Here is a 26,627-nt window from a genome sequence, read left to right as displayed (position 1 = left end):
AAAACTAAGTGAAGTGGAATATTTCAATATGGGTCTCACTTAACAGTTGCATTTCCAGGTGGCTCTCTTAAGCTAAACAAAATCGTCTGGATGTGGCAAGAATAAACTATAAATGACGTCCCCGGGCTGAATGGATCAAAGTACATGGATATCCTTCACTCTTTTTACTTTTCCCTGGTCTAAAATTGACATCTCTCTCTCCTGAATGCTCTGTTGCAAGAACTGGTTGGCACTACTCTTTGATACTTGCCACGAAGTGCTACGTAAAGAATGTAAGGCCGTAGTAATGTAATTTTCTGCCTCTGATCTACATCAAATAGGCTACAACAGGACGAATATCTGGGCTATGTTAAAGTAAGAAGGGTATAGGAATGCTCGCGATTAACCAACCATAGAAATCACTCAAGTTGACAATGATCACAATGGCTCTGCGGGCACGGCTGGAGGCCGTCGCCGGTGTCTTGTCCTCAGGACCGCTACCGACTCTGCGGGTATATAAAACCGTACAGAGACCCCAGTACTAAAATAACATTTACCAGCAGTGAAACAGTACCAGCTACTCGACGAATATATAAAACTTAGACTTCCTGTAACTAATAATACAGAAACCTCTGCCTCCAAGTGCTATTCATTTTGAACCGAGCAGTATCCTGCGTGATACTGATAACCCATATCTAGACATAAGAGTTGTAATTGTCCAGTGTATCTGTATCCGTGACATCTACCCGATCCACTGTACAACTTAGTAATACACGTGTAAGGTTGTTGCCTTGAGTTTTTGTGTCCTGCCTCTCTCCTATTTTTCTAAGCTCCGGTCTAGAAAGAGAACCCAGCTACACACTAGGCGTTTAAGGGACAGGAAGCCGACCCCAAAACACCTTGCATTACAGATAGGGTCCATAAAGCAACAAAAAGAAAAGGTGGGAGGTGACTGATAGGAAAAAGAAACCAAAAATCTGCTCAAGTGAATGAGCCAGACACTGAAGAGTCCACCTCATGCATAAACATCCACACTTACGCGCTGTAAGTCATACTGAATATCTTGAGATATAGTATTAGCTGCTTTTTCAGCATCTAATATAATAACCCTTTTCATATTTTTTGCATCCGCCAACAATATTTTTTTTTACTGAACATTAATATCCACTGATATATCTACGAAACTATTCATCCACCTTCAATCTGCAATATACACTATATCTGTCTATCCTCCCACCTCACTCTAATGATACCTCTCTTTCCCCCCCCCCACCTCTCGATTATTTATCTATTCAAACATTCCCTACCAACTTATTAATCAATCGCTCACAGCCAATCACTATAAGCTATCTACCACCAACCCACCACAGTCCTATCTCAACCTACATGACCGTTATAAAAAGGTCTCCACAAAGTCTTACTGCATGTTCTCCTTTTCTCACCTATTCCCCCCACCCCCTTCCAGATGCCAACGTGGGTGTGTGCATCTGTGGGCGTGATGATGGTGGTGGTGGTGGTGGTGGGCGGAGGTGGAGGGGTGGAGGGGAGGAGCTATGGCAGGGAGTGTGAGGCCCTTCCTTCTACTATACATATAGTTAAAGGTAAGTGGTGCGTGGGGAGGGGGGGAGAAAGTGAGGGGGAAAGGAAGGGAAGAAGGAGGACATGGGATGGAAGTGAGGGAGTGTAATGCTGTGTTTTTAAGGCGACTTCTCGTCGTAAAAACACGAGCTACTGAAACGGGGTCCTCTTTCTAGACCGGATGTAAAGCACTAACAAAGGAACAGGACATAAAAACCAGGCAGTATACCGTATCACATCTATTACCTAGGTCCTACTCATAACAGTGTACATACAATGATATTTAGTTTATAGAGAAACAGAGATACAGGATTACACTTGGCTTCACAGACTGATCATATATATTATCACTATTACACAGGAAGATCGCGGGTATTCTTTAATATCACTTGGAAGGTAATTATGCAAATGGGGTTGTTCACTTTATATTATTGTATGGAATTCTTATGTCACTTTAGGATAATATAAAACTGGGGTTGTTCACTTTAAGAATACCGAGATTGAGAGTCTGTTTCGAGGATATTACTATAATAGAGGTAGGGTGCGGATAGAGACACTCGACACTGTCACCTGGTCACGGAGACACGTACACTTATCTTTCAACTCGCCCGCGCACCTACCTCTAGACTCACAGAAAACCTCCTGGTTCCTTGATGCGGGGAGGGACTAAATCATTTGACAAAATACACTTCTTACCCCGATGGCACTGGTTTCTAGTGGGCCACTGTTTAATATATTTTCTGTGTAAGCACTATCACTGTCCTCTGGGTCACTGTCACTGTCACTGTCTTTCCCCTTGTTTCTGGGGTTTAACTAGTTCACTGTTTCACTTACTGTCAGGGAGGCTCACCTGTCTGGGGCCTCGACCTGAGGGGCGGCCCCTGTACTAGGGCCGCGCCGGTGGGGTGCAGGGAGGCCCTGTGGTCTGGGGGCCTCGACCTGATCGGTGGCCCTCGGGACTGGGGCCGAACAACCGGAGCAGTCGGGACTGTTTCCTCTGCCTCCGGGGAGTGAGGGAGCCTGGATCGCCTTCGTTGTAGACTGTGGCGGCGGGCCTGGGAGTCCTGGGACTGCAGGTGCTCAGGGGGAGAGGCGCCGTCAGGGCTGGACTGCGGCAGTGTCTCCTGTGGGGCTCCGGCAGGGTTAAGGAACTCCCGGGTGTGGGCAGTAGGTCCGATATCGGGCCTTGCCACCACTCTAGTGTCTCCTCCGGGCCTATATGCCCGGATGGCGACGAAGGGCTCCCCGAAGGGAAAAAGGCTAAAGGAAGACTCACGCTACTTGTGGTCCTTTGAGTGTGTCTGTAGGCCTGAGCCGGGGATCTCCTTCCCCTATTGTGCACCTTGGCTGTAGCCGTGAACTTGCCCGGCGTACGGGGGACACCTATAGGGTGATCGATGTCGCCCTTTCGCCGTGGCAAGGTACCGCCGGCGTGGTGTTCCTCCCGTAGTAGGAGACAAGCCGGAGTGAGGGGTGCAGAGGCCACACTCTCTCCAATACGGACAGATCCTACCTGCAGGGAATTCTCTACCCTGGTACGTGCCCCGGCCGGAGCTGAGTGTCTGCCCGTACGGAAGACGACTAACGGGCGAACTGGTTCGCCCGTCCGTTGTGGTAAGGTACCGACCCCGGGACGCCGCTTCCGTAATTGGGTAGCGCTACACGTACGGTAGCAGGGTCTCTCTACCCTGGACCATATTCTGGCCGTAGCTGAAGAGCAACTGGAGAGGGATGCACGAGGGCAACTCTCTCTCCTTAGTGTGTTAAGGCCGGAGCCTGGGGTCACCTTCCCCTTTGCACACTCTGTTAGGCTGTAGCCTATGTCTGTCAATCTCTCTTTATTTAGGCCATAGCCTTGGGCCTCCTGCCCTTGGGCCTCCTGCCCTAGAGGGTGTAACAAGACTGTCAATACGGTGTTACCTGGGACTGAATTAACTTCAGTCCCACCCCTGGTCTGACGATCACAACCCCGCCCGCACAGTAGTTCGGTTTCCCTGATCACCTGGGGTTGGGACACTTGTGGGGAATAGGGGCTCAGGGCCGTGATGCCCTGATGACCCTCTTGCCCGGAACTACTAACCTCACCAGTGTGTCCTCCTGGGGTGGTGGTGGGGTGGCGGCTCGGTGGTAGTGTGGGGGGTGGTGAGGTGGGAGGTCCTGCGGCGGGCACGGTGGGCATTTTAGGGAGGGAGGAAGGAAGGGGAAAGAAGGAAGGAGAGGGGAATATGAAAGACGGGGAAGAGAGAGGAGTGGGAGAGATAGTATAGGTAAAGGGAACGATCGAAAAGTAATCCTTACAGTATGATGAGATTTTCAGCAGTTTAGTCTTGCTATCTGGAAACGGTTTTATTCAACTAAGGAGGCCTTTCCAGCTTTCCTGAGCTGGACACTTTAGATACAGCTTTGCTAACACAGGAGATTCTTCTTAAACCCAGTGAAATCGTCTCACTGACAGCAGAAAAATGAAAATAAAAGGAACGTCAGCATTCCTATGGGAAAGCAGGATGGTCTCCATACAGCTACCATGCATACACCCCTCCCTTCATCAAATATGTTTGCGTGATTTGACTCTCATCCCAAAACGAAGTGTTTGGAAAAAAAGATGAAGACTGAACAACTGCAGTATCGTTTCAACTAGTGTGGAGACCAATACATTTCGTCACCTAACAAAAGTTAACAATTGATGATAAAGGCCAAAGATTCCCAATTTTTATCACCCCTCACTTTTGCCAGAAAATCTGTGATTTCCCCCAACACTCATAAGGGGGAATTCCACCCCCCGCCCCCCTTGGAGATTATTTTAAATAACTACTGTAGCTATGCCTCCATTTAGCGGTACAAGTATCTCAAGAAATCCTGCGGTATTATGGAAATTTTTACGAAGTTTTGGCCACAATTTAAAGTTTTTGTACTTCTATGTAACATGATGAGTACCAAAACTATGACCTTGCACTCAAAAACCATAAACTAAAACTCAAAAAGCGTTTGGCCATAAAACAGATCAAAGCTATAACCAACAACACAGCAAGGGCTAGGCTCTGCTCACTTTGGCCCAATCTGTTTATCCCACTTGGAATATCCAAATTTACCCCCTGGGAAGAATTCCCCCATCTGGGAACTAAAATGCAGTGCAGTCTCGCAGAGGACAGCCCAACACCCCCAGAAGGAGCCTACGGAAGGGCAAATAGAGTGCGACCTGACTCCGGATGACAGGGACATAAGTCCACCTGGGCCACGCACCCTTATGACCCGGAGCTTGCCCGCCGCCACCATAGCAGGAAAGCGAGACTACCTTCTGGGCAAGCAGACCACCAACAACCACGGGATGAAGCTATTACTCTAGCTCCAGTCAGCACCCCTGAGACGGCCAGTAGCTGTTCAACCCTCCTACAGGAGACGGCCTTCAGCCGCTCTGGAGGTAACAAGGAGACAGCTGGTAGCCGCTCCTGCCTTCATCAGGAGATGGCCAGCAGCCACTCTGAAGGTGCCCTAAATGAGACGGCCGGTAGCCACTCAATCCTCCTACAGGAGACGGCCTGCAGCCGCTCCAGAGGTAACGAGGAGACAGCCGGTAGCCGATCCTGCCTTCGTCAGGAGACAGCCGGTAGCCACTCTGAAGGTGCCCCTCAAGAGACGGCTGGCAGCTGCTCGACCCTCCTACAGGAGACAGCCTGCAGCCGCTCCGAAGGTAATGAAGAGACGGCTGGTGGCCACTCCTGTCTTCGTCAGGAGACGGCCGGTAGCTGCTCCGAAGGTGCCCTTGAGTCGGCCTATAGCCGCTCCCTTCCCCAGGCCATGGCCAGTAGCCGGGCCTTAGCGTCGGCTGGTAGCTGTGCCCCTAGAAAGCCATGGCCAGTAGCCGGGCCTTATGGTAAAAGACGGCTGGTAGCCGCTCCTCCATCAGGCGCTGACTCCTGTCCACGAAACTATAACCCGGAGGGAGACCCCAGCCTGAAGGAGTATTGGAGAGGCCCTGTAACTACCACCGGGCTCTTCTCACTGCAGCCGGTTCCTAAGAGGACCCACCTGACGGACCCCGACAGAGGCCGACGCCGCAGCCCACTCCTGACAGCGTCTCCAACCACTGGAGACCGCAGCCCCTGGGACCTCCAGACTGCCCGCAGGACCCTCAGGTGGGACATCCCTTTGACCCGACGCTGGAGATCTTTGTCCGCCATCAGGCGCCTGAGCGAGAGGTTCAGGCAGCTTTTCAGCCCCAGCCCAGAGGGCCAGACTCCTGCCCCAAGCCCTGAAAATGCAGGACCCTTTGCCATCAGCAGCCCCGGATGAGAGAGGACGCCCCTATGCGTGATCCTGTGGCCCCTGGATACGGAGGCCCATGGCAGAACTCAGCCCCATCAGTAGTGAGGCTGAGTCGTCTCCGCTGCCCTTGTACCTGACCGCCAGTATGCCCAGTCCCAACACTGAGTGACAGGTAAGGCACAGTGCCCATGACACAGTGAAGTAAGGGTAGAACAGCGTCAGAATATGGAAAGTAAGTGCACGAAACATCAGTAATAATATAAAAGAAAGGTGGAATAGGTAAGGTAACAGTGAAACAGTGAACATGGCAAGGCAGTGAAAGAAGGGTATATCCCAGTGAACACACTAGCAAATAGTGACACCGCCTCCCATTAAGATCATACGGAGGCCCCAGTGCAAGAGTAATAATTAACGACCCAACCGACAAACCAGTTAGCCTGCCAGCAGTGAAAATAGTGTCACAAACTCCACCAGTATACAGAACCTAGACTTTCCCAAAATAATAGTATTTAGCTTCTCTGCCCTAAGTGCTATTCACCTTACTCCAATCGTGTCCTAAGTAGTATCCTGTGCGATACTAACACCCAATATCTAAGCCTTAGAATTATAATTGTCCAGCATAACTGTATTTGTGACATCTGCCCGTTCCACTGTAGAATTTAGCAATACACATGTAAGGTTGTTGCCTTGAGTTTTTGTGTCCTGCCTCTCTCTTATTTGTCTAAGCTCTGGTCTAGAAAGAGAACCCAGCTGCACACTAGGTGTTAGAGGGACGGGAAGCCGACCCTAAAACACCTAGCATTACAGGAACTAGAGATATAAACAGAACGCTAAACATCATTATAATCAGCCGTTACAAGTCTACTGCTGAACAAAGGCCTCTCCCAACTTTCTCCACGAATTCTTTGACTAAGCCAATCTCTGCCACGTTTTCCCTGCAAATTTCTCTATCTCATCTCTCCATCTTCTTCCTGGCCTTCTTCTGCTACACTTACAATCTCTTGGTATCCAGTCAGTCAGCCTCTTGCTCCATCGGTTATCCCTTAGTCTTGCTACATGGCCTGCCCACCTCCATTTGTTCTTTTATAACTTTTATGATGTCTTTGACTTTAGTCTGCTCTCTCACCCAAGCTGATTTTGTCCTGTCTCTTAAAGATATTCCCAACAATGACCTTTCCACTGCTCTCTAACAGATTAGTTTATATTCCATCAATTTTGTCAGTTTCCAGGTCTCACAACCGTACGTCATAGCTGGAATTATACATTCAATATATACTTTTCATTTCACACATATTGGCAAGCTATTTTCATGATGTCTCTATGTTTACTGAAAATATTCCATACAGCTGTAATGCGTCTTCTTATTTCGCTATCATGGTCTTTTGTTAATTTTAGTATTTTTCCCCAGGTAATTGTACTCCTTGACTTCATCAAGAACTTCTTCACTTATTTTGATGATGCTGTTTGGTATATGCAGATTAAACATTAGTTTCATTCCAGTCCAGGCTAAAGCATTTACAGTTTTATGCAGTGTATGAAAACTTTGGCATGTTTTGGTTGTCTCCGATTTGGTGACTGTTGTTGCTAGGGGCAGGTACCAGCACATCCTAGAAAGTTGGAGAAGGGAAGGCTATTTAAGGAGGAGGAAGAGCCTAGAGCAGTCAGTGTCATTTCAGTTTTTGTGTCAGTGCAGTTCAGTGTTGCCTCGAAGAATGTATAGCCCTAGTACTTGTGAAAACAGTAAAGTGTACTGTAGTTGGCAAGCATTAAGTGTAATTATCTGGTGAATAAAGACTGCAAAGTTGGGAAGCCAGTGTTTATTTACTACGTCTGAGCTGATCTTGTTGTTGCACACCCGAAAGAATGATGAAAAACAACTCACTGGGCAACGTCCTTCCTATACTGAACTACTGCTGTTGGGGCCTGTGGCAGTGTGGAACAGGGTGGTAACAGTGGTGTCAGGAGTGTGGATCATTACAGAAGTGCTGCAGTGAGTCAAACCTTCGACATGGAAGCAGAAGGTGTACAGACAAAGAGTCAAGCTGGGCAGGAGGAGACATGTCTGGCAGCAATCATGTAGTTATTACAAGAACAGAATGAACGACAGAAGGAACTCAAAGAACAATTACAAGCACAGAATCAAGGGCAGAAAGAACTCAAAGATCAAGTATAGGCACAGAATGAGGAACAGAAAGAATGATATGAACAGCTTCAAGAGGCATTACTGGCCAACAGAGGGAATAACAACTTAGGATGCAAGGACAGCTAAATGCTTTCATGGGGGAAATGAAGAAAGAACAGCAACAGTTTAAGGAGGGAGTAGATGCCAAGCTAGAGCAGCAGAAGTATGAGGCAAGCAGTGATGGAGTGTAGACAGCATGTAGACAACCAGCTGAAGATTAGTGAGGAAATAGTGATGGAGTGCAGACAGTATGCTGATGACCATTTGACAATAATTAGATAGAGAATTGAGGCTGTAGAGAAATATTGCGCTGCTGAGCCTTAGATTGGTGTACAGAGAGCATATAAAAAGAATGGACAGTGTATGGTAACTCTTGACATATCTCAAACATCTAAAGGTAGCATTACACAGCTGAATAATCAGAATGTAGGAGTTTTAAGTCCTGGACTTAATTATGATGCCCCAATTTTCAGGCCCCAAACCAGTGAAGTGCATGGCTATAATGAGGGCCCAATTAAAAAGAAACCTCAGGAATTAGATGGTAGAGTATCCTGGGAAGCTTACTGTGCTCAGTTTAAGTTACTTGCTGATCAGAATGGTTGGGATGATAGGCAGTGGGCAGTGCAGCTTGCTACTGGCCTTAAGGGTGCTACAATAGAGATTCTGGGCTGATGTCTGTGAAAGAAAGGAACAGCTATCAGTCCCTAGTAGAAGTGCTGGGGTGCAGACATGGGACCATGTATCAGACTGAGGTTTACTGGGCAAGATTCCAGACCTATGTGCGGGCTCGAGGCGAATCCCTATGGCAACTTGCTGATGACCAGGAGAGTACGACACACAAGGTGTACCCTGGAGCAGCGCCTAACCTGTTGGGTATTCTTCTGATGGACCAGTTCATAGATGCTCTTGATAGTGCAGAGCTGACAGTGCAAGTGAAGCAGGCACAACCCAGAAGCATGCAAGATGCACTAGTCAGGGCTCTAGAATTTGAGTCCTACATCAGGTCCAGTAAGTCCACTTTTCAGGCACGTAGTAGTGCAAGATTCAAGGCAAGAAAGGGGCAGGTACGTGAAGTGGAAAATTTGAAGGAAGTTGCTGGTACTGTGAAAAGCATGGACTTGGGAAAGAGGACTGCTACAAGTGGAAGATGGAACAGAAGACTGGAGGAGGTTGCTGGTTCTGCGGGAAGCCAGGACACAAGAAGGAGGATTGTCCAAATGAGAAGGACAGCAAGAAGAAGGCTGCAGAAGCTGAGACGGATGAGGGTAAACTAGTAAAGCCTGGTGATACGAGGCAACAACCAGCCTGTTTTTCCCAAGAAGCCCCACCACTGAGGAAATGCAAGAGAACCTTGACTGATAGTGTGTGAGAAGACAGAAGAACAGATGGCAAGCAGTGTAGTAAAAAAAGAAGATTGTAGCAAGAAATGCAGCCGTACTGCAGTGACTGGCCCAGCGTCATATGAAGAAGACCTGAAGAGGATGAGGATTTACAATCAGTGCTTGAGTGGCTGCAGTGGAGTGTAGTGCGACCATCTTGGGAAGAGGTTTTCCAGGTTCAGCCCAGCGACCAAGAGCTACTGGAGTCAGTGGGACCTTCTTTGTTTGAACAACGGACTACTGGAGCTCTAGTGGGAGACACCCAATGGCCTCAGCAAGTACTGGCAACTGGTGGTTCTGAAGAAGATGAGATCTGAGACCTTGGATGAATCCCATAACCAGACCACTAGTGGGCACCTGGGAGTGAAGAAAACCCTAAGTCAGTTGTGACAGAGGTTCTACTGGACTAGCATGTGTCAGGATGTTGAAGAGTGGTGCTGGGCCTGTGATGTATGCTGTGCCAAGAAGGGACCCAAGAAACGTGGTTGCGCTCCTCTCCAGCTGTATCAAGTGGGTGCACCAATGTAATGAGTCACGGTGGACACTGCTGGACCCCTGCCATTCACTGACGAAGGAAACCAGTATACAGTACAGTATATGTGTCACTATGGACTACTTCACAAAGTGGCTAGAAGCCTATGCCATACCCGATCAAGAAGCTGCAACTGTTGTTCAGGTGTTGGTTGATCAGTTTTTCTGTCGTTTTGGGATGCCACCAAAGCTACATTCAGACCCGGGTAAAAACTATGAGTCAGCTGTGTTCCGTGAATGCTGCAAGTTATTGGTGATAAAGAAGACCACAACGACCCTACTAAGGCCACAGTCAGATGGAATGGTGAAGAAATTCAACTGGACTCTGGGACAAGAACTGCATAAAGGGACAAACTGAATGGGACCAGAAATTACCTGCACTGCTGATGGCGTATCAGTCTGCCTCCCACGAGTCTACCGGTTACACCCCTGCAAAACTGATGCTGGGCCATGAGTTACATTTACCCACTGACTTGTTAATGGGAAGACCACCTGGCAAAGAGCTACCTACAAACACCTCCAGCTATGCAAAGCATCTTCAGGAAAGGGTGGCTGAGATACATCATCAAGTGTGAGGAGCCCTTAAGATTTCAGGAGAGGTGATGATGTGCAAGTATGATGCCAGGGGAAGTGAGGTGAACTTCGAGGATGGTGACAGGGTTTGGCTTTACAATCCTCAGTGGAAGAAGGGGGCAGTCACTGAAGCTGCAGTGCCCATGGGATGGATGCTACACTGTGTTGGACCACCTATCAGATGTAACGTACCAGATTCAGGGAGGCATGCAGGAAATCTCATCCAAAGGTGGAACACGTGAATCATCATGGGCCAGGACAGTACAGCTGGGATGTCTCCCTGGAATCATGCTTACCCCCAGCCGAGGATGTTGAGAAAGACCAAGGAGCTGAAGTACAAGAGGAAGATGACAGTTTTCCGAGGGAGGATGTGAATTAGGAAAAGGACCAAGTCATTCCAGGAGTGGCATGTGTGGACAAGCAGGAACATCATCGGAAGTGCATAGGAGAAGCCCTGATAAGTTGAAGGATAATTCTGTGTATAATTAAATGTATCATTACAATTACTGTAATGATTATGTCTGTAAGTACTGTGTAGTTTTTTCAGGATGACAGAAGGACTAGGGAGGGGGTGGTGTTGAGATGCAGGATTTGCTATATAGGAAATACTGGAGGGTTCTCAGCATTTCTCGTATTTTTCAGTTACAAATGAATTGCCAGTTAGCCTGCTATTTGTAAGCAGAGGTATTTTGTAAAGTTATGCTTTACATTTTACGCTTTTTTCTCTATACAGTGAGTCCTCAATATACGAAAGGGATAGGGACCAAAAAAGCCTTTCGTAATGTGAAACTTCGTATATCGGAACAATTTTCCCCACTAAAATATACACAGAAAGAGGGGGATGCATTCCAGGACCCCATTGGACCCCCCACTTAAACTTTATCCCTCCTATTTTGAAGTATGCAATACACGTATAAAGTACTATACTACTGTACAGACATTAAAAAATAAAACATACAACTAATTACTGCAGTATTAGTACTGTAGTACTGTAGTAATAGACGGTGCAAGGCCTAAAGCTCGCCCAATCTCCGAGACTCCCTGCCCCTCCTCGTGGCATCTTATTATTTCCAATTTCCTCTCAAGAGTGAGAGTACGATGCCGTTTCTTCCTTGCAGCTGGTTCCCTGGATGCTGGAGATGATGCAGGGCACTTGGGAGGCATGGTGAAAATACAAAAAGGTGAAGAACAGCGAAAAACAGTGTAGCGTACAGTGAAGCTGAGAGGAGAGGATGGACGTGACTCGACTTAGAAGCGAGTGAAAATGTGTTTACAAGAGAGGGGTTAGTTAATTTTCTCACCACAAGCAAGCGCGGCGCTGTGCAGCGCGCCCATTTTGAATTTTTCGTATTTCCTCTTGTATCGTTTTTCATACCATCAAGATAGAGGCTTTTCGTATTGTGGAATTTGTCCTAATTCATTGCTTTCATACCATCGAAAATTCGTACATCGAGTTTTCATATACCGAGGACTCACTGTAATATTTTTATTTATGTGATTGTTAAATTATGTACAGTAATTTTATTTCAGTTTATATGCTAAAGCATTACAGTGTTATAGAATGTAAGAAAATACTAGCATGGTTTGGATGCCTCCAATTTGGTGACTGTTGTTGCCAGGGGCAGGTACTGGCATGTCCTAGAGTGTTGGAGAAGGGAAGGCTATTTAACCCCACTGTGGCCATAGGTCTGGAATTTTACAAGTGCCCCTGACTGACACCAGGTCCATTTTCTTAACTTTCTAAAACTGACTTTATTTCCTTGCCATATTGAAGAGAGAGTTCCGATGCACCTAACAGTGCAAATCAGCTTCCGAGACCCAACCAGGGGCGTGCAATCGAATGCTGAAGTTGCGTAAATTTAGGCAGCTGATACTAGTCATACGTAGGTATTGCAGTGACGCAAGATCGCACTTTTTTTTTTTTTACCAAAAAACATTGTCAATGGTGCTGAAAAGATGTGAAATAACTAGATATGCATATTTTGAAGTTTTTCAATACATAATATGCATGGTTTGAATTTTAAAAATTATATTATGAATTTATTTTGCATTTTTCGGTTCATTGTGTTTATGGTAGTATTGACTTATTTCTGTAATCAGGATGATGGAATTTGTTGGAAAAGGGATGCGAGAGTTTGTTTTCAGACCTAAATGAGATAAATGTCATCCCTTGAAAGTACAGGCTGGACAGTATGGGTTGAAATGCGAGACGACCTGTCATTCGCACCTCGTACGAGCTGATTAGCAGGAAAGGAAGGGAGGCCTTTCCACCCACGAAAGCATGAAGTGAACATGGAAAACTTTCCTGTTATGCTTGTAAAAGGCAAAGAATATGTAAAATGACTCAATACAGTGCAACAAATCTGAACAAATAGGTAAAGATACCAAACAAAAATTAATTTTTCTTTTATTTTCATGTCTTTTTTTGTTTAGGCTTGTGTTTAATTCTAACCATAAACAGCGTGGTTGTGTGTTTCGCAAGGGAGGAGAAAGATTATATTTTCTGTCTGGGTTAAAATAATGGGTATAACTATGTGCGTTTAGGCATGACAATGAAAAAATCGTACATCCACTCATCATGGTACCAGGTGGTGAACTGAAAAATGAGGTGTGCGAGCTTGAAGTGAGGGTCAGTCTCGTGTCCCACATGCTTGTTCACTTCCCAAAAGTTTTCACAGTTGCACTGCATCGAATGATCCAAACCAGTACAACAAACCTAAGCAAACACATAAAGATCCGTCCAGGAGGAGGCCGTAGCACGGGCCGAACAGGGTAGTACTCCCGAGGGGAATGGGAATGCTCGTGATAGGGAGAGCTGGAGCTCCTGTTTCACTAGCTATCTAACCATCCCCCTTTGCTGACCTTTTCAGTGTGACAGTAACATGGAGAGTAGACCAGCATACTCTCCCAAACATTTCCTCTAACAATCTATGTACTACACAACATGCACTTTACATTTCACACAACATATCCCACTACGTTACAGGGGTTGGCGCCAACAAGGGCATGCAGCCAGAAAACTTTGCCCTCGCTACCTAGCGGCTGACTTCTGGGGGGAGGCGTGGCGGGGGTTACGCCGGCATAGATCATGGGTCCAGGGCGAGATGGGGTTTGGCCTGTGCTAGAGGTTTAGTAAAGGGCATTGCGGTTCCCAGGCTGCCGCTTACGTCCAATAGAGAAGGGCCCGAACCTGGGAGTAGCGCCCCAGGAGGCTGCCCTATCAGTGGGTGTATAATGGCGGGATGGTTGCAGTGCCAAGGCGTGCTTGGAGGGTGTCCCTGCAGCTGTCCTGGCAGGGTGCCCCGAGGCCACTACCACAGCCACTGGTTAGCTGGTGGGCTAGGGGTCCCAGATCCATTGCCTGGACCTGGGACTGTGCAGTGAGTGGGGCCTGTGCTATGTCTATCCCCCTTTATTAATACTGAAGATGACAAAACAAATTAAGTTTCAAAGCAAGCCTGAGGACAGTAAATCACCCAAGGGGATGACGGTAGGTTCATGGAATGTGGGAAGTTTGAGGGGAAGAGCGGGGGAAGTCGTTGAGGCATTCAGTAGGAGGTGGGTGGATGTGGCGTGTTTGCAGGAAGTCCGGTACAGGGGTGGATCAGCCAGAAAGATTGTTGGGAAGGACTGTTGCTATAAGTTGTTTTGGCAGGGGAGGACAGATGGATATGGAGGTGTTGGTGTGATGGTTGCGGAGAAATGGATGAAATATGTTATGAATGTTTTGAGAGTAAGCGATAGGATATTGGTAGTGAAAATTCTGTTGGGTAGAAAGATAGCTGCGATTATATCGGCATATGCTCCACAGGCAGGATTGGATGTAGCAGAGAAAGATAGATTTTGGGATCATTTAATATGTGTAGTGGGTGGTATGCGGGATGATGAGATAGTGATTTTGGGAGGGGACTTAAATGGTCATGTAGGTGAAGCAGCACAAGGTTATGAAGGAGTGCATGGGGGATGTGCGTATGGTATAAGGAATGCAGAAGGGGAAAGGATACTCGAGTTTGGGGAGGCAACTGACATGATTGTGTGCAACACATATCTTAGGAAAAGAGACAGTAGATTAATTACATATGAGTCTGGGGGAAATAGCAGTCAGATAGATTATTTTCTGGTTAGGAGGACCGATAGGAGGTTAGTGAGGGATGTTAAAGTTATAGGAAGAGAGGAGTGTGTGCAGCAGCAAAAACTATTGATTTGTGATATGGTGCTTAAAGAATAAGGGATGAAAAAGAGGACTTATGTACCTAGGAGGAAAATATGGAAGCTGAAAAACCAGGTAGTAAGGGATGCCTTCTATAGCGAGTTGAGGAGAGCAGTAGCTGAACAGGGAGCTGTAGACAGAGGCGTTAATGAACAGTACAGAGCCCTCAAGAACAATTTCTTGAGAGTTACTGATGTAACATGTGGTTGGACAAGAGGACCACCAAGACATAAAGTAACTTGGTGGTGGGATGAGGGTGTAGAAGCTGCAGTTAAGGAGAAAAGAAGGCTTTTCTGGGAATGGAAGAAGGGTGGTAGCAAAGAGGAATAATTGGCTGCCAAGCAGAGGGCTAGAAGAGAGGTATACAGGGCAAAGTCTGAGTCACAGAGACAATTACTTGATAACCTAAATCATGGGGAAAGGAAAAATATGATATTTAGGGTGGCAGGTCAGGTGAAGAGGGATAATCGGGATATTATTGGTGAGCAGTGTGTGAAGAATGATGAAGGAAGGGTAGTGGTGAACAGTGAGGATATTAAAGATGCATGGAGAGAGCATTATAACCGGTTGTTGAATGAGGAGTTTGACTGGGACAGGGAAGGTTTGGAGCCAGCAGATCCAGTGTCTGGTCCTTGGCCTTTGATTGATGCTGCTACTGTGAGTGAAGCAATAGGCAGGATGAAGGTGGGGAAGGCACCAGGTGTGTCTGCCAAAATGTTGAAGGCCTCAGGCGATATAGGGGTGAGGTTAGTCACTGACCTGATAAATAGGATTATTTATGAGTGTGTTGTCCCAGATGACTGGCTGAAGAGTGTAATTGTAAATGTGTAAAAAGAGAAGGGTGATGCCCTGGAAAGAGGAAATTATAGAGGTATAAAGCTTTTAGATCAGATAATGGAGGTAATGGAGAGAGTTTTAGAAGGTATCATTAGAGAAAGAGTGAATATTGATGAGATGCAGTTTGGGTTTATGCCACGTAGGGGGACCACTGATGCTTTATTCATTGTTCGACAGCTTCAGGAAAAATATATTGGTAGGAGAAGGGATCTTTATTTTGTTTTTGTTGATTTGGAAAAGGCCTTTGACAGAGTTCCTAGAGAGGTGGTGAAGTGGGCAATGAGAAAGCTTGGCTTGAAGGAGTGACTGGTTAGGGTGGTTATGGCCATGTATGTGGGTGCTCACACCCAGGTAAGAGTGAATGGAGATTTGAGTGATGAGTTTTCAGGGAATGTTGTTGTGCATCAGGGGTCAGTCTTGAGTCCCATGTTGTTTATCATGGTACTTGAAGCCCTTTCACATGACTTTAGAAACGGACTCCCATGGGAGTTGTTGTATGCTGATGATTTGGTGTTGATTGCAGAGAATGAAAGGGAGGCGGAGGAAAGGTTTAGGAAGTGGAGAGATGGTATGGGGCACAAGGGTTTAAGGGTAAATGCAGATAAAACAAAAGTGATGATATCTAGGGTTGGTGGCAGTACTGTCAAAGATGAGGAAGAGTGGCCATGTGCAGTTTGCCACAAGGGCGTGGGAAGTAATTCCATCTTGTGCGGTGTTTGTGATAAATGGATGCATAAGAGATGTAGTGGTATCAGAGGCAGACTGTGAGATAATGCTGATTTTATGTGTACGGCGTGTCGGGGTGAGCAGGTGGAGATTGTCAGACGTGAAAGGATTGAACTTGCAGGTGAATCTTTTGAGTGAGTGGAAGAGTTTTGTTATTTGGGAAACATGTTGTGTGCTGGACGTGGGGCTGGAGCTAGCTCTGTGGCTAGGGTGAGAAGTGGTTGGAAGAAGTTCAGGGAGCTCTTGCCTCTCCTAACATTGAGAGGGCTCTCCCTACGTGCTAAGGGGTCTTTGTATGCAGCATGTGTTAGGAGTGTAATGCTGTATGGTAGTGAGACCTGGGCAGTGAAGAAGGAAGATATTCACCGGCTCAGACGTACAGAAATGACAATGATTAGGTGGATGTGCAGTGCGTCCCTGCGTCCAAGGCCTGGAGGGGCTGGGTTTACGATGGAAAAGTTGAGAGGTAGGATGGGACTGGAGTGTGTTGGTGTTGTGATGAGGAGAGGTAGATTGAGATGGTTTGGACATGTGGAGAGGATGGGGGATGATAATTGGGTGAGGAAGGTGGGAAGTGTTAATACTGGGGGTGGGACTATGAGGGGTAGACCGAGAATGACATGGGATGAGGTCATTAAGTGTGACTCAGGGTTAAGGGACTGAACAGGGAGGCTGCAATGGATCGTGCAGTGTGCAGAGCCGCCATTAGGTAACCAAGGCCGACACATGGAAGCATGTTGGAACCTTTAAAAACGAAAACAATCCATCCATCATCCAATCCTACATTGCTCCATGAGGAGCGTAGGAGCCCAAGGCTAGGCAGTTGGCCCCGACATTTAAGATGAGAGTGACCAGCCTCACTCATCCCTGAGTGGCATTACATGAGCAATCAACCCCAACCATCCCTTGGATATAAACCTTTACATGCTCAATCCGACTGAAGCACAACAATTACCCATTAAACCACCAGGTGCCAAAATTTGGTTATATGGTTACCACCCAGCGTAGTGAACGGTTTCATGGTGTACAGGAAACCACTTGGCTTGTCGCTCAGTGTAGAGTCACCCACAGGAAAAAGGAAGAGGAAAGAATGAAAGAAGGAAAAACAGAAGAGGAAATGTAAAGTCAAGCGTAGGAAGAAGGACAAGGAACGAATGAAGGAAAGAAAGACAGAAAAGGATGGAAGGAGAGAAGGATGCAGGGGAGGAAAGGGCAGACACCCAAGAGCAGCACTACATCGAGTGAGTGGATGGTGAGTGCCCCCACCTACCACTAAACAGGTAAAGATACCAGGACAAAAATGTATTTTTTTCTTATCATGTCTTTTTTGTTTATGCCTGTGTTTACTTATATCATAAACAGGGTGGTTGTGTGTGTTTTGCAAGGGAGGAGAAAGATGATATTTTCTGTCTGGGTCGAGATAATGGGTGTAGTTGTGCTTGTTTAGGCAGGCCATGAGCGAAAAAATTGTACATCCACTCATCACGGCAGCAGGTGAACTGACAAATGAGGTGTGAGAACATGAAGTGAAGGTCAGTCTCATGTCCCAGATGTTCGTTCACTTCCCAAAAGTTTTCACAGTTTTCTACAAGCTGCACTGCATCTAATGATCCAAACCAGTACAACAAACCGGAGCAAATAGGCAAAGATACCAAGACAAAAATGTATTTTTCTTTTATCATGTCTTTTATGTTTATGCCTGTATTTATTCACAATCATAAGTAGGGTGGTTGTGTGCATTTTGCAAGGGAGGACAAAAATGATGTTTTCAGTCAGGGTCAAGATAATGGGTGTAGCTGTGCTTGTTTTGGCATGGCCACAAGCGAAAAAATCGAAAATCCGCTCATCACAGCAGCAGGCTCTGAACTGCTTGATGGGATGTATGGGGGTGTAGTGTAGGTCAGTTTGAAGAAGTTAAGAACGTTTGGTGACTTCCCAAAAATTTTCACCGTTTTTTATAAGCTGAGCTCAAACGACGCCTGCCGCCATTTATCAGCTAAATGTCATTTGACGCCAGCGGCCATGGATGGGTTCAGGAGGTGGAAGAGCCTAGAGCAGTCAATGTCATTTCAGTTTTTGTGTCAGTGCAGTTCAGTGTCAGTTGTGAAGACTGTATGGCTCCAGTACTTGTGAAATCAGAGAAGTGTAGTCGGTAAGCATTAAGTGTAATTATTTGTTGAATAAAGACCGTGAACTTGGGAAGCCAGTGTTTACTGACCATGCCTGAGCTGATCTTCTTGTTGCGTACCGAAAGGCTGACCATAGGAAGAACAACTCACTGGATAAAGTCCTACCTATACTGAACTACTGTTGTTGAAGCCTGTGGCAGTGTGGGATGGGGACATAACAATATATATACAGTAATCCCTCCAAAACCCAACGTAACAGAGCCAAAGACATGTCCAGAACTTGGGTTTGTCCGGGACTTGGGAAAATGCCTCCTGGACAGGTACTTCCGGACCCTAACCCAGCCTAACTCAGAAAAACACTTACATAACTTCCTGCCAGACATGTAGCACACCTATTTAAGACCCTATTCACACAAATAAGGGACAGAAAGTATGAAATAAATAAAAAGGAACCACAAATTGAGGATATAGAGGTGATCATGGAAAATGTATCTATCTATCTATCTATCTATTGTCAGACGCCTCAATCCCGTTTGGGGTGGCCACAAACAAATCACCTCCAAGTCGTCCTGTCCCCCGCCATTTCACTCCCCTGCTCCCAACTAACACCCTCCTCTCTCATATACCTCTCCACCCCATCTCTCCATCTCATCCTCGGCCTCCCCCTCCCTCTTTCCCCCTCCACCTCACTCACATACACTCTCTTCGTCAGTCTTTCACCCTCCATCCTCTCCACATGGCCAAACCACCTCAGTGTGTTCCTCATAACGCTTCCTATCACATCCACATCAACACCACAACGCTCCTTTATATCCTCATTCGTCAGCCTGTCTCTCCATGTGACTCCACAGGCTCCTCTTAAATAACTCATGGAAAATATTTAGCAGTATTCAGGATGCTTACAACACGTCCGTGGCCGTCGCGAAGAATAACCCGCCTCCTCTCAGACTCTGACAGTACAAAGGTGCACCTGAAGCACATACAGTAATTTAGTGTTGCACTGCACTTAATCCTTTGCACTCTGAATTCTAATTTCTTAACACTGCGTATTCTTTTCCTACTTGCGCTGCACCTGAAACTCACCAGCGTTGCACTCTGCACTTAAGCCTTTGCACTCTGAATTCTAATTTCTTAACACTGCACATTCTTTTCATACTTGCTCTGCACTTGAAACTCATCAGTGTACAGCAGCACTCTGCATTTAATCCTTTGCCCTCTGAATTCTAAAATCTTAACACTGCACAACACTGTAACTTCCCGTGCAGTCTAGTGGCGAGTTTTTGTTGTTTTTTCACTGTCAGAGTCCGAGAGTAGGTGTTGCAGGTGGCCGAGGGGTGCGTCGCTGGGACGTGGTGATGGACTACTCACTACAGATGACTCCGAAGAAAGCCACAAACTCATGTCCAGTGGCGACTCCACCATAGCTGATGTGCTGGGCTGTGGCTCAGAGGTGGAAGGCAGGTCTTAAGTGAGGCAGTGGTATGGAGCCAGGGCTGGGCACGGTGGGGGTCACGGGCCTGAAGAAACAGTCAATGGTTGATTGACGTAAGGAACAGCAATTCTGGTGAGTGATGATGTGCTGCCTAAAAGCGCATACTTCCTCCACAAGTCCCATAGGCCCCATCTCCCGGACGCAGTCCGGGTGTTCAAGGTAGTCCAGAACAAACTCGACATGCTCCCGGAATGCACTCAGCTTGCGGATGGCTGGAGTAGTGGCATACTGAGAGGAGTCATCATCCTCGCTGTCCTCATTGGAATCTTCAAGCTGGGTAGTTGTACCTGCAACTGATGATGCGATCTCGATATCACACACACACACGAACAGCCGGAGAGAGCGGACGTCCAAGGCATCGCTCCTAACCTTGAGTAGTTTCAGGAATTTTGTCTGTCCTGTCTCCTAGGGTCTTTCTTTAAATTTAAAATAATGAAAGTTAGTAAACTACCAAAAATGTAAAGATTTGTTGGCAATAATATACATGAATTTTTGTGGCTTATTCGGTAACAGCTGTTTAGGTACTTTACATTAAACATGGCCGAAAACGTAAACAATGAGGGAATGGAATTTCATGGTTTTGATGCTAATACTAATGTCATGGACCTGGTGAAAACATTAATTATGAGGATTAGTGAACTCGAAAAAAAAGTAGAGAATCTAGTGATAAAGGATGTATCAGGAAATACGGAAACCACCATACAGAGTCTAATCCAGTCCAACGAAACAGCCAATGAAGAGATTAGGAATTTGAAGAGGGAAAATGTTGAACTGAGGAGGAAACTTGAAGAGAGTACTAATAAAACAGAGAAGGTGAGTAATGTATTAGAAGAACATAAGGCAAAGTGGGCACACGTAGAAGAAGAACAGAAAGAAGTGGTCAGCTTAAGAGAGATCATCCAGGAAGAAAGGGAAATGAACAAGAAAGAAATGGAAGAAAATGTAGTGAAAATACTGAAGAAAAAAGACAAAATAGTGAGAGAAACTGTAGAAAGGAATAGATGTGTGGTAGTATTTGGAAACAGGGAAGAGGAAGAAAAGGTTAGGTTCGCAAGACTCGAGAGAGACACGAACATGGTGAGAGGAATATTAGGCAAGATTGACCCCGAAGGAGACAAGTGGGTAAAAGAAATTGAGGAAGTAAGGAGGATAGGGCCTTATAAGAAAGGGGAAACAAGACCAATGAGAGTCAAGTTTACATCAGAAAGTGTAATAAATGAGATACTTAAAGTGACCTGGAAATTAAGCAAAGAGGCGGGGATGGAAAATATTATAATAAGAAAAGATCTGAATGAAGAAGAAAGAGAAGTTTTAAAATCATTAAAGGAAGAAGTAATGGAAAAAAATGATAAGAGGACAGAGGAAGAACGTAATACTTTTTTTTTGGAGAGTATTGGATATGAAAGTAAGGAAATGGTATTTAAGGAAATAGAAGTGAAGGAAACTAGGGGGGATGGTTGTGAAAGATCAGAAGTTGAGGAAGTGGTACGGACAGAGAGTAGGAGAGAAGAGGGTACTAATAATGTCAAAAATAATTTGAAGGTGATATATACTAATGTTGATGGTTTCATATCGACAAGGATCGAAATTAATGATTTCTTGAGAGAACATGAACCTGATGTCATGTGCTTTGTAGAGACCAAATTAAGAGAAGATATTGATGTTCATTTGGGAGATGGTAAATACAAACTGTGAAGAAAAGACAGAAAAGAAAAAAAGGGAGGAGGAGTGATGATAGCAGTGAAGAACAACATAAATGTAGATACTGTGGAAATGGGAGAAGGCAGGGCTGAAGTGATATATATGAAATTAGAAACTGGAGAGAATGTTAAGAGAGATATGGCGGTAGTGTATGTTCCCCCAAAGACGAGAGCATGGAAGGATGACGAATACCATGAGATGTTGTCAGATGTGGCTAGCTACTTGCAAAAAATAATTGAGAAAAGCAATAATATAATTTTGGTGGGTGACTTTAATTGTAAAGAGGTGAACTGGGAGGAATGGTACTCGGGAGGCTGCGAGGATTCGTGGGGCACTATGTTATTAAATATAATAATGAATAATGTGATGACGCAATGGGTCAAAGAAGAGACATGGTTTCGAGGTGAGGACACACCAGCAAGGTTAGATTTACTGTTCACCAAAGAACCCGATGTAATAGAATCATTGGAATATCTCTGTCCTTTGGGAAAAAGTGATCACGTGGTCATTGAGTTCCAGATGTTAATAAGAAACGTCGAGCCAAGAGACGAGCTTCATAGACAGGGAAGATACAACTTTGGCAAAGCAAATTTTACAGGCTTGAGAAACTTTTTTGAAAATGCGGATTGGAGAAAATTCAGAGAAACAAGAGAGATACAGAGGAAGTGGGATATCTTTCTAGACCTCTATAATTTGGGAGTGGAAAAATTTGTACCAAGAGTAAGAGGGAAAGAAAACAGGAAAAAGGAGTGGTTTAACAGAAGGTGTATGATAGCCAAAAAAGAGAGAGATAAGGCGTGGAACAATTGGAGAAAGAGAGGTAACGAGAGAACAAAGGAAGAATATAAAAGAACAAGAAACGAATACACAAGAATACGTAGGGAAGAAGAAAGGAATTTTGAAAAAGGTATAATTGACAAATGCAAGGATGAACCCAAATTGTTTTATAGATTTGTTAATGGTAAACTGAAACAAAAGGAAGGAATCACCAAGCTGAAAGTAGATGGAGAGGTCTTTAAGGATGCGGCAATGCAAGCAGAAATAATGAACAAACGTTTCCAGTCAGTTTTCACTAAAGAAAAGGAGCTTGTGGAAGGGGAGGGAGTGATTAGAAATATTCCGGTGATGAAAGATATAAAAGTGGAGGTGCAGGAAGTGTATAAATTACTGGAAACTCAAGATGTAAGGAAAGCCCCAGGACCTGATGGAATTTCTAATTGGGTACTGAAGGAATGCAGAGAACAACTGGCGGATAAAATTCACAGCTTAATTGTATGCTCACTGGAAGAGGGGAAAGTGCCAAAAGAATGGAAGAGGGCAAATGTGGTACCAATTTACAAGGGAGGAAACAGGGAAGAACCCCTGAATTATAGACCAGTGTCTCTAACCAGCATGGTCGCAAAATTGTGTGAGAGAATCCTGAAAGACAGGTGGATAAAATATCTGGAAGAGATGAATATTTTGGCTGAATGTCAGTTTGGATTCAGAAGTGGAAGGTCATGTGTTTCAAACTTGTTGAGCTTTTACTCAAGAGCAATTGATGTGGTACAGGAGAGAGATGGTTGGGTGGATTGTGTGTACTTAGACTTAGAGAAGGCCTTTGACAAGGTACCTCATAAGAGACTAATGTGGAAACTAGAATATATAGGAGGACTAAAGGGGAAACTTCTGGAATGGATGAGAGACTTTTTGAGAGACAGACAAATGAGGACAGTAATAAAGGAAAAGATGTCTGGATGGAGGGAAGTAACAAGTGGAGTCCCTCAAGGCTCAGTGTTGGCGCCAGTAATGTTCCTGATTTACGTAAATGATATGGTAGATGGAGTGAACAGTTATGCGAGTCTGTTTGCTGATGATGTAAAGATCTTGAGGAAGATAGAGGTTGAGGAGGATTGTAAAATACTGCAGGAGGATTTGGATAGGATACACAATTGGAGCCGGACGTGGGAAATGAAATTTAATGTAAAGAAATGTAAAATATTGGAAATGGGTAAAAGTACCAGGAGACCATCACTGAATTATTTTTTGGGTAATGAATTAATCACAAAAAGGAGAGAAGAGAAAGATTTGGGAGTGCTGGTCCAAGATAGTTTGTCACCAGAAAAGCACATTAACAAGATAGTTGGAGAGACTTATAAGCTCTTGACTAACATAAGAGTAGCATTTCATTATATGGATGAGGAAATGATGAAAAAATTGATAGTGGCCATGATCCGCCCCAGGTTAGAATATGCAGCGGTAGTGTGGTGCCCACACAAAAAGAAAGATATAAACAAGATTGAGAGAATACAAAGAACAGCAACCAAGATGGTCCCCAGTCTGACAGACCTGTCATACAGAGAGAGGCTGGAAAAACTGGATTTGCCTTCGTTAGAGGAAAGGAGAAAGAGGGGAGACATGATTGCGGTGTTCAGGACCATGGTGGGAGTAGATAAAATTGACAAAGAAGATCTGTTTGTATGGAATAAGAGAGCAACAAGAGGACATGGAATGAAATTGAAAAAGTCAAGCTGCTTGAAGGATATCAAGAAATATAGCTTTCCTTACAGAAGTATAGACTTATGGAATAGCCTGGACAAAGAGATCGTCCAGTCTAAAAACTTAAACGAGTTTAAAGTTAAATTCGACTTATTGAGAAACAGCGACGGAAACCCACGAGCATAGTACATTCCGTGTACATCACAATTAGGTATATTCTTAAATATTTGGAACGACTTAGACAAATAGGTGGTGCATGAGAAAAACATTCATGTGTGTAAAGGTAGACTTGATAAATGTGGACATGGAGACAGGACAACACGAGCATTGCTCAATTCCTGTATACTGTACTACAAATAGGTAAATACAAATAGGTAAATACATGATCTGATACCCAGGATCGCCCTTGTCATCATCCAACCACTCACGCACTTTGTCCACATCCACCTCATTGCCAGCAGCACAAAGACGAGCATGGAAGTCATCCACGTCAAAACCTAAAAAGTCGTGCACCACATTGGCTCCAAGAAGCAGACAAGACCAACCACCTTCCAGAGTCTTGACAGAGACTTCCCTCATGCACTGGCCCAGTTGTAGATGGCTGACTTGAGGTTGTAGCAGCAAAGGTTTTCCACAGTCCACTGGCCTCACATGTCCCGTCCCTCCCTGCCCTCGTCCTCGTCCTCAAGAACAACCATCACCTTGTCCAGGAACTTCCGACGGTACAGCCTCTTCGTTGCCACAATCATTTCTTGGTCCGTTGGTTGGATGAGAGCAGTAGTATTGGGTGGCAAAAACAAGCACCTAATGCGGCCATTCTCAGCCACCAACTTCTTGTCAAACGGGTGCGCAGGAGCATTGGCCATGAGAAGGAGAGCATTTACCTAATCATGTGGGATTCCCAGTGTCTTCAACTGATAATGGATGACCTCCTCGATGAAGTGCTGGTGAAATCAGTCTTTAAAGATCTTGGCTGTGAACCAAGCCTTCACAGAATGGTACCACACATCGAGAAGGACATCCATCACTCGACGAAGGCACCGAGGCTGCTTTGCACGGCCAACAATAACAGGCTTAATCTGGTGCATGATGTTAGCACTGGCACAACACAAAGCAGATATCTGCTGCTTGGAGAGCCTGCGGCCAGGTACACGCTTCTCAGTCTCCTCTGCTAGGATGTTTGTTGGCAGCAAGTGATAGAATAGACCAGTTTCGTCAGTGTTGTAGACTTGACTGAGAGTGAGGCCCTCCCTGTCGATCAAGCCCTTCACCACCTGCTGAAACTGTTCTACTCCCTCCTCGTTGATGTCCAAAGCTTTACCATGGGCCCTACGGTTGGTAAGTCCATGTCTTAACTTGAAAACGAAGAGCCAACCCTCAGATGCCCTGACGTTTGGGGTGTCATGTAACCTTGCAAACTTCTCAGCAGCAGCCTTCAACTCCATACCATGCACCAGCACATCAGCAGCACATTGTTGATGGTACCTAATCAGCACGGAGCGGTCGATTTCTATAAACTGGGGAGAGTATATAATCTTTCCCTGCACACTGCGTTTGATCTTCGATGTGAAATCAGCTGTGTAGTGGGTGAGTTTGTCCTGGGATTTCTTGATATCAAGCAAGGTAGAGCTGGCCAGGTTGAATTCTTGGAGGATGCGGGATGGTCATCCCGCATCCACCTGCTCCAATATCTCCCTCTTCTTCAGAGTCAGAACAATTCGTTTTCTCTTCTCAGGCGGTGGGGCCATCATCACACACACGAATAAGAGGCAGCAGAGCAACAACAGGGCATGCACCAGGTAGGGCACCACCACAAAAACGAGCATGTGGGCAGGCCATGGTGACAAGCGTGCACTCATGATGATGGGTGCGCGGGAAATGAGGAGGAGGCAGCGTCGCCTTGTGCATACATAGCAAAACACAGCTGTTCGGCGCCACACGCCGAAAAAATGTCAGATTTTTTTTTTTTTTTTTTTTTTTTTAGCTCTTTTACGTTTTTTGGCCATTTTGGGGTTCCGAAGGCCTAGGCCCAAAATCTCCAGGAACTGGGGTGTCCGAGACTTGGGCATGAGGGTCTCACAGGGATTACTGTACAGTAATCCCTCTACTATCCAATGTAATACAGCCAAAGGCATGTCCGGAAAGTGGTCCCATCCGGAAAGTGGGCCCCTGGCCCCTGGACTGGTACTTAAGGACCCTAATCCAGTCTAACTTTGAAAGCCACCTAAATAACTCCTTACCAAGCATGCATAGCGCCTATTTAAACCTATTTAAGACTCTATTAACACCAATAATGGACATAGAACATGAAATAAATGAAAAGGAACCAAAGAATGAGGAATTAGAAGTGACTGTACCTCAGCCAGGGTACTTACAGCACGTCTGTGGCCGCCTTTTCTAAGGATTTGGCAGTGGTGAAAATGCTCTTGAAGCACATACAGTAATCCAGTGTTGTGCTGCACTTAATTCTTTGCACTGTGAGTTATAATTGTTTAACACTGCACATTGTTCTTAACTGCACCACGCCATTTTTGACCGCCAGTTTCAACTGCCAATTTGCACTCCACAG

General features: G+C 45.6%; 1 protein-coding gene across 1 annotated transcript in view; it reads left to right on the top strand.

Annotated features, from left to right (window-relative positions):
* The first annotated feature begins 422 nt into the window (after positions 1–422).
* Pburs (bursicon subunit partner of burs) overlaps positions 423–26,627 on the top strand; it is a 34,912-nt gene continuing 8,707 nt past the window's right edge. Inside the window, exons 1-2 of the mRNA XM_080275625.1 lie at positions 423–491; positions 1,445–1,580. Coding sequence (XP_080131751.1) covers positions 423–491; positions 1,445–1,580 — 205 coding nt within the window. The remainder of the gene's footprint in view (positions 492–1,444; positions 1,581–26,627) is intronic.

Source organism: Coenobita brevimanus, chromosome 62 (genome assembly GCF_032717465.1).
Source record: "Coenobita brevimanus isolate Jiangsu-jjx chromosome 62, ASM3271746v2, whole genome shotgun sequence".
NCBI classification, from domain to species: domain Eukaryota; kingdom Metazoa; phylum Arthropoda; class Malacostraca; order Decapoda; family Coenobitidae; genus Coenobita; species Coenobita brevimanus.
This window is presented reverse-complemented; position numbering and strand designations above follow the sequence as displayed.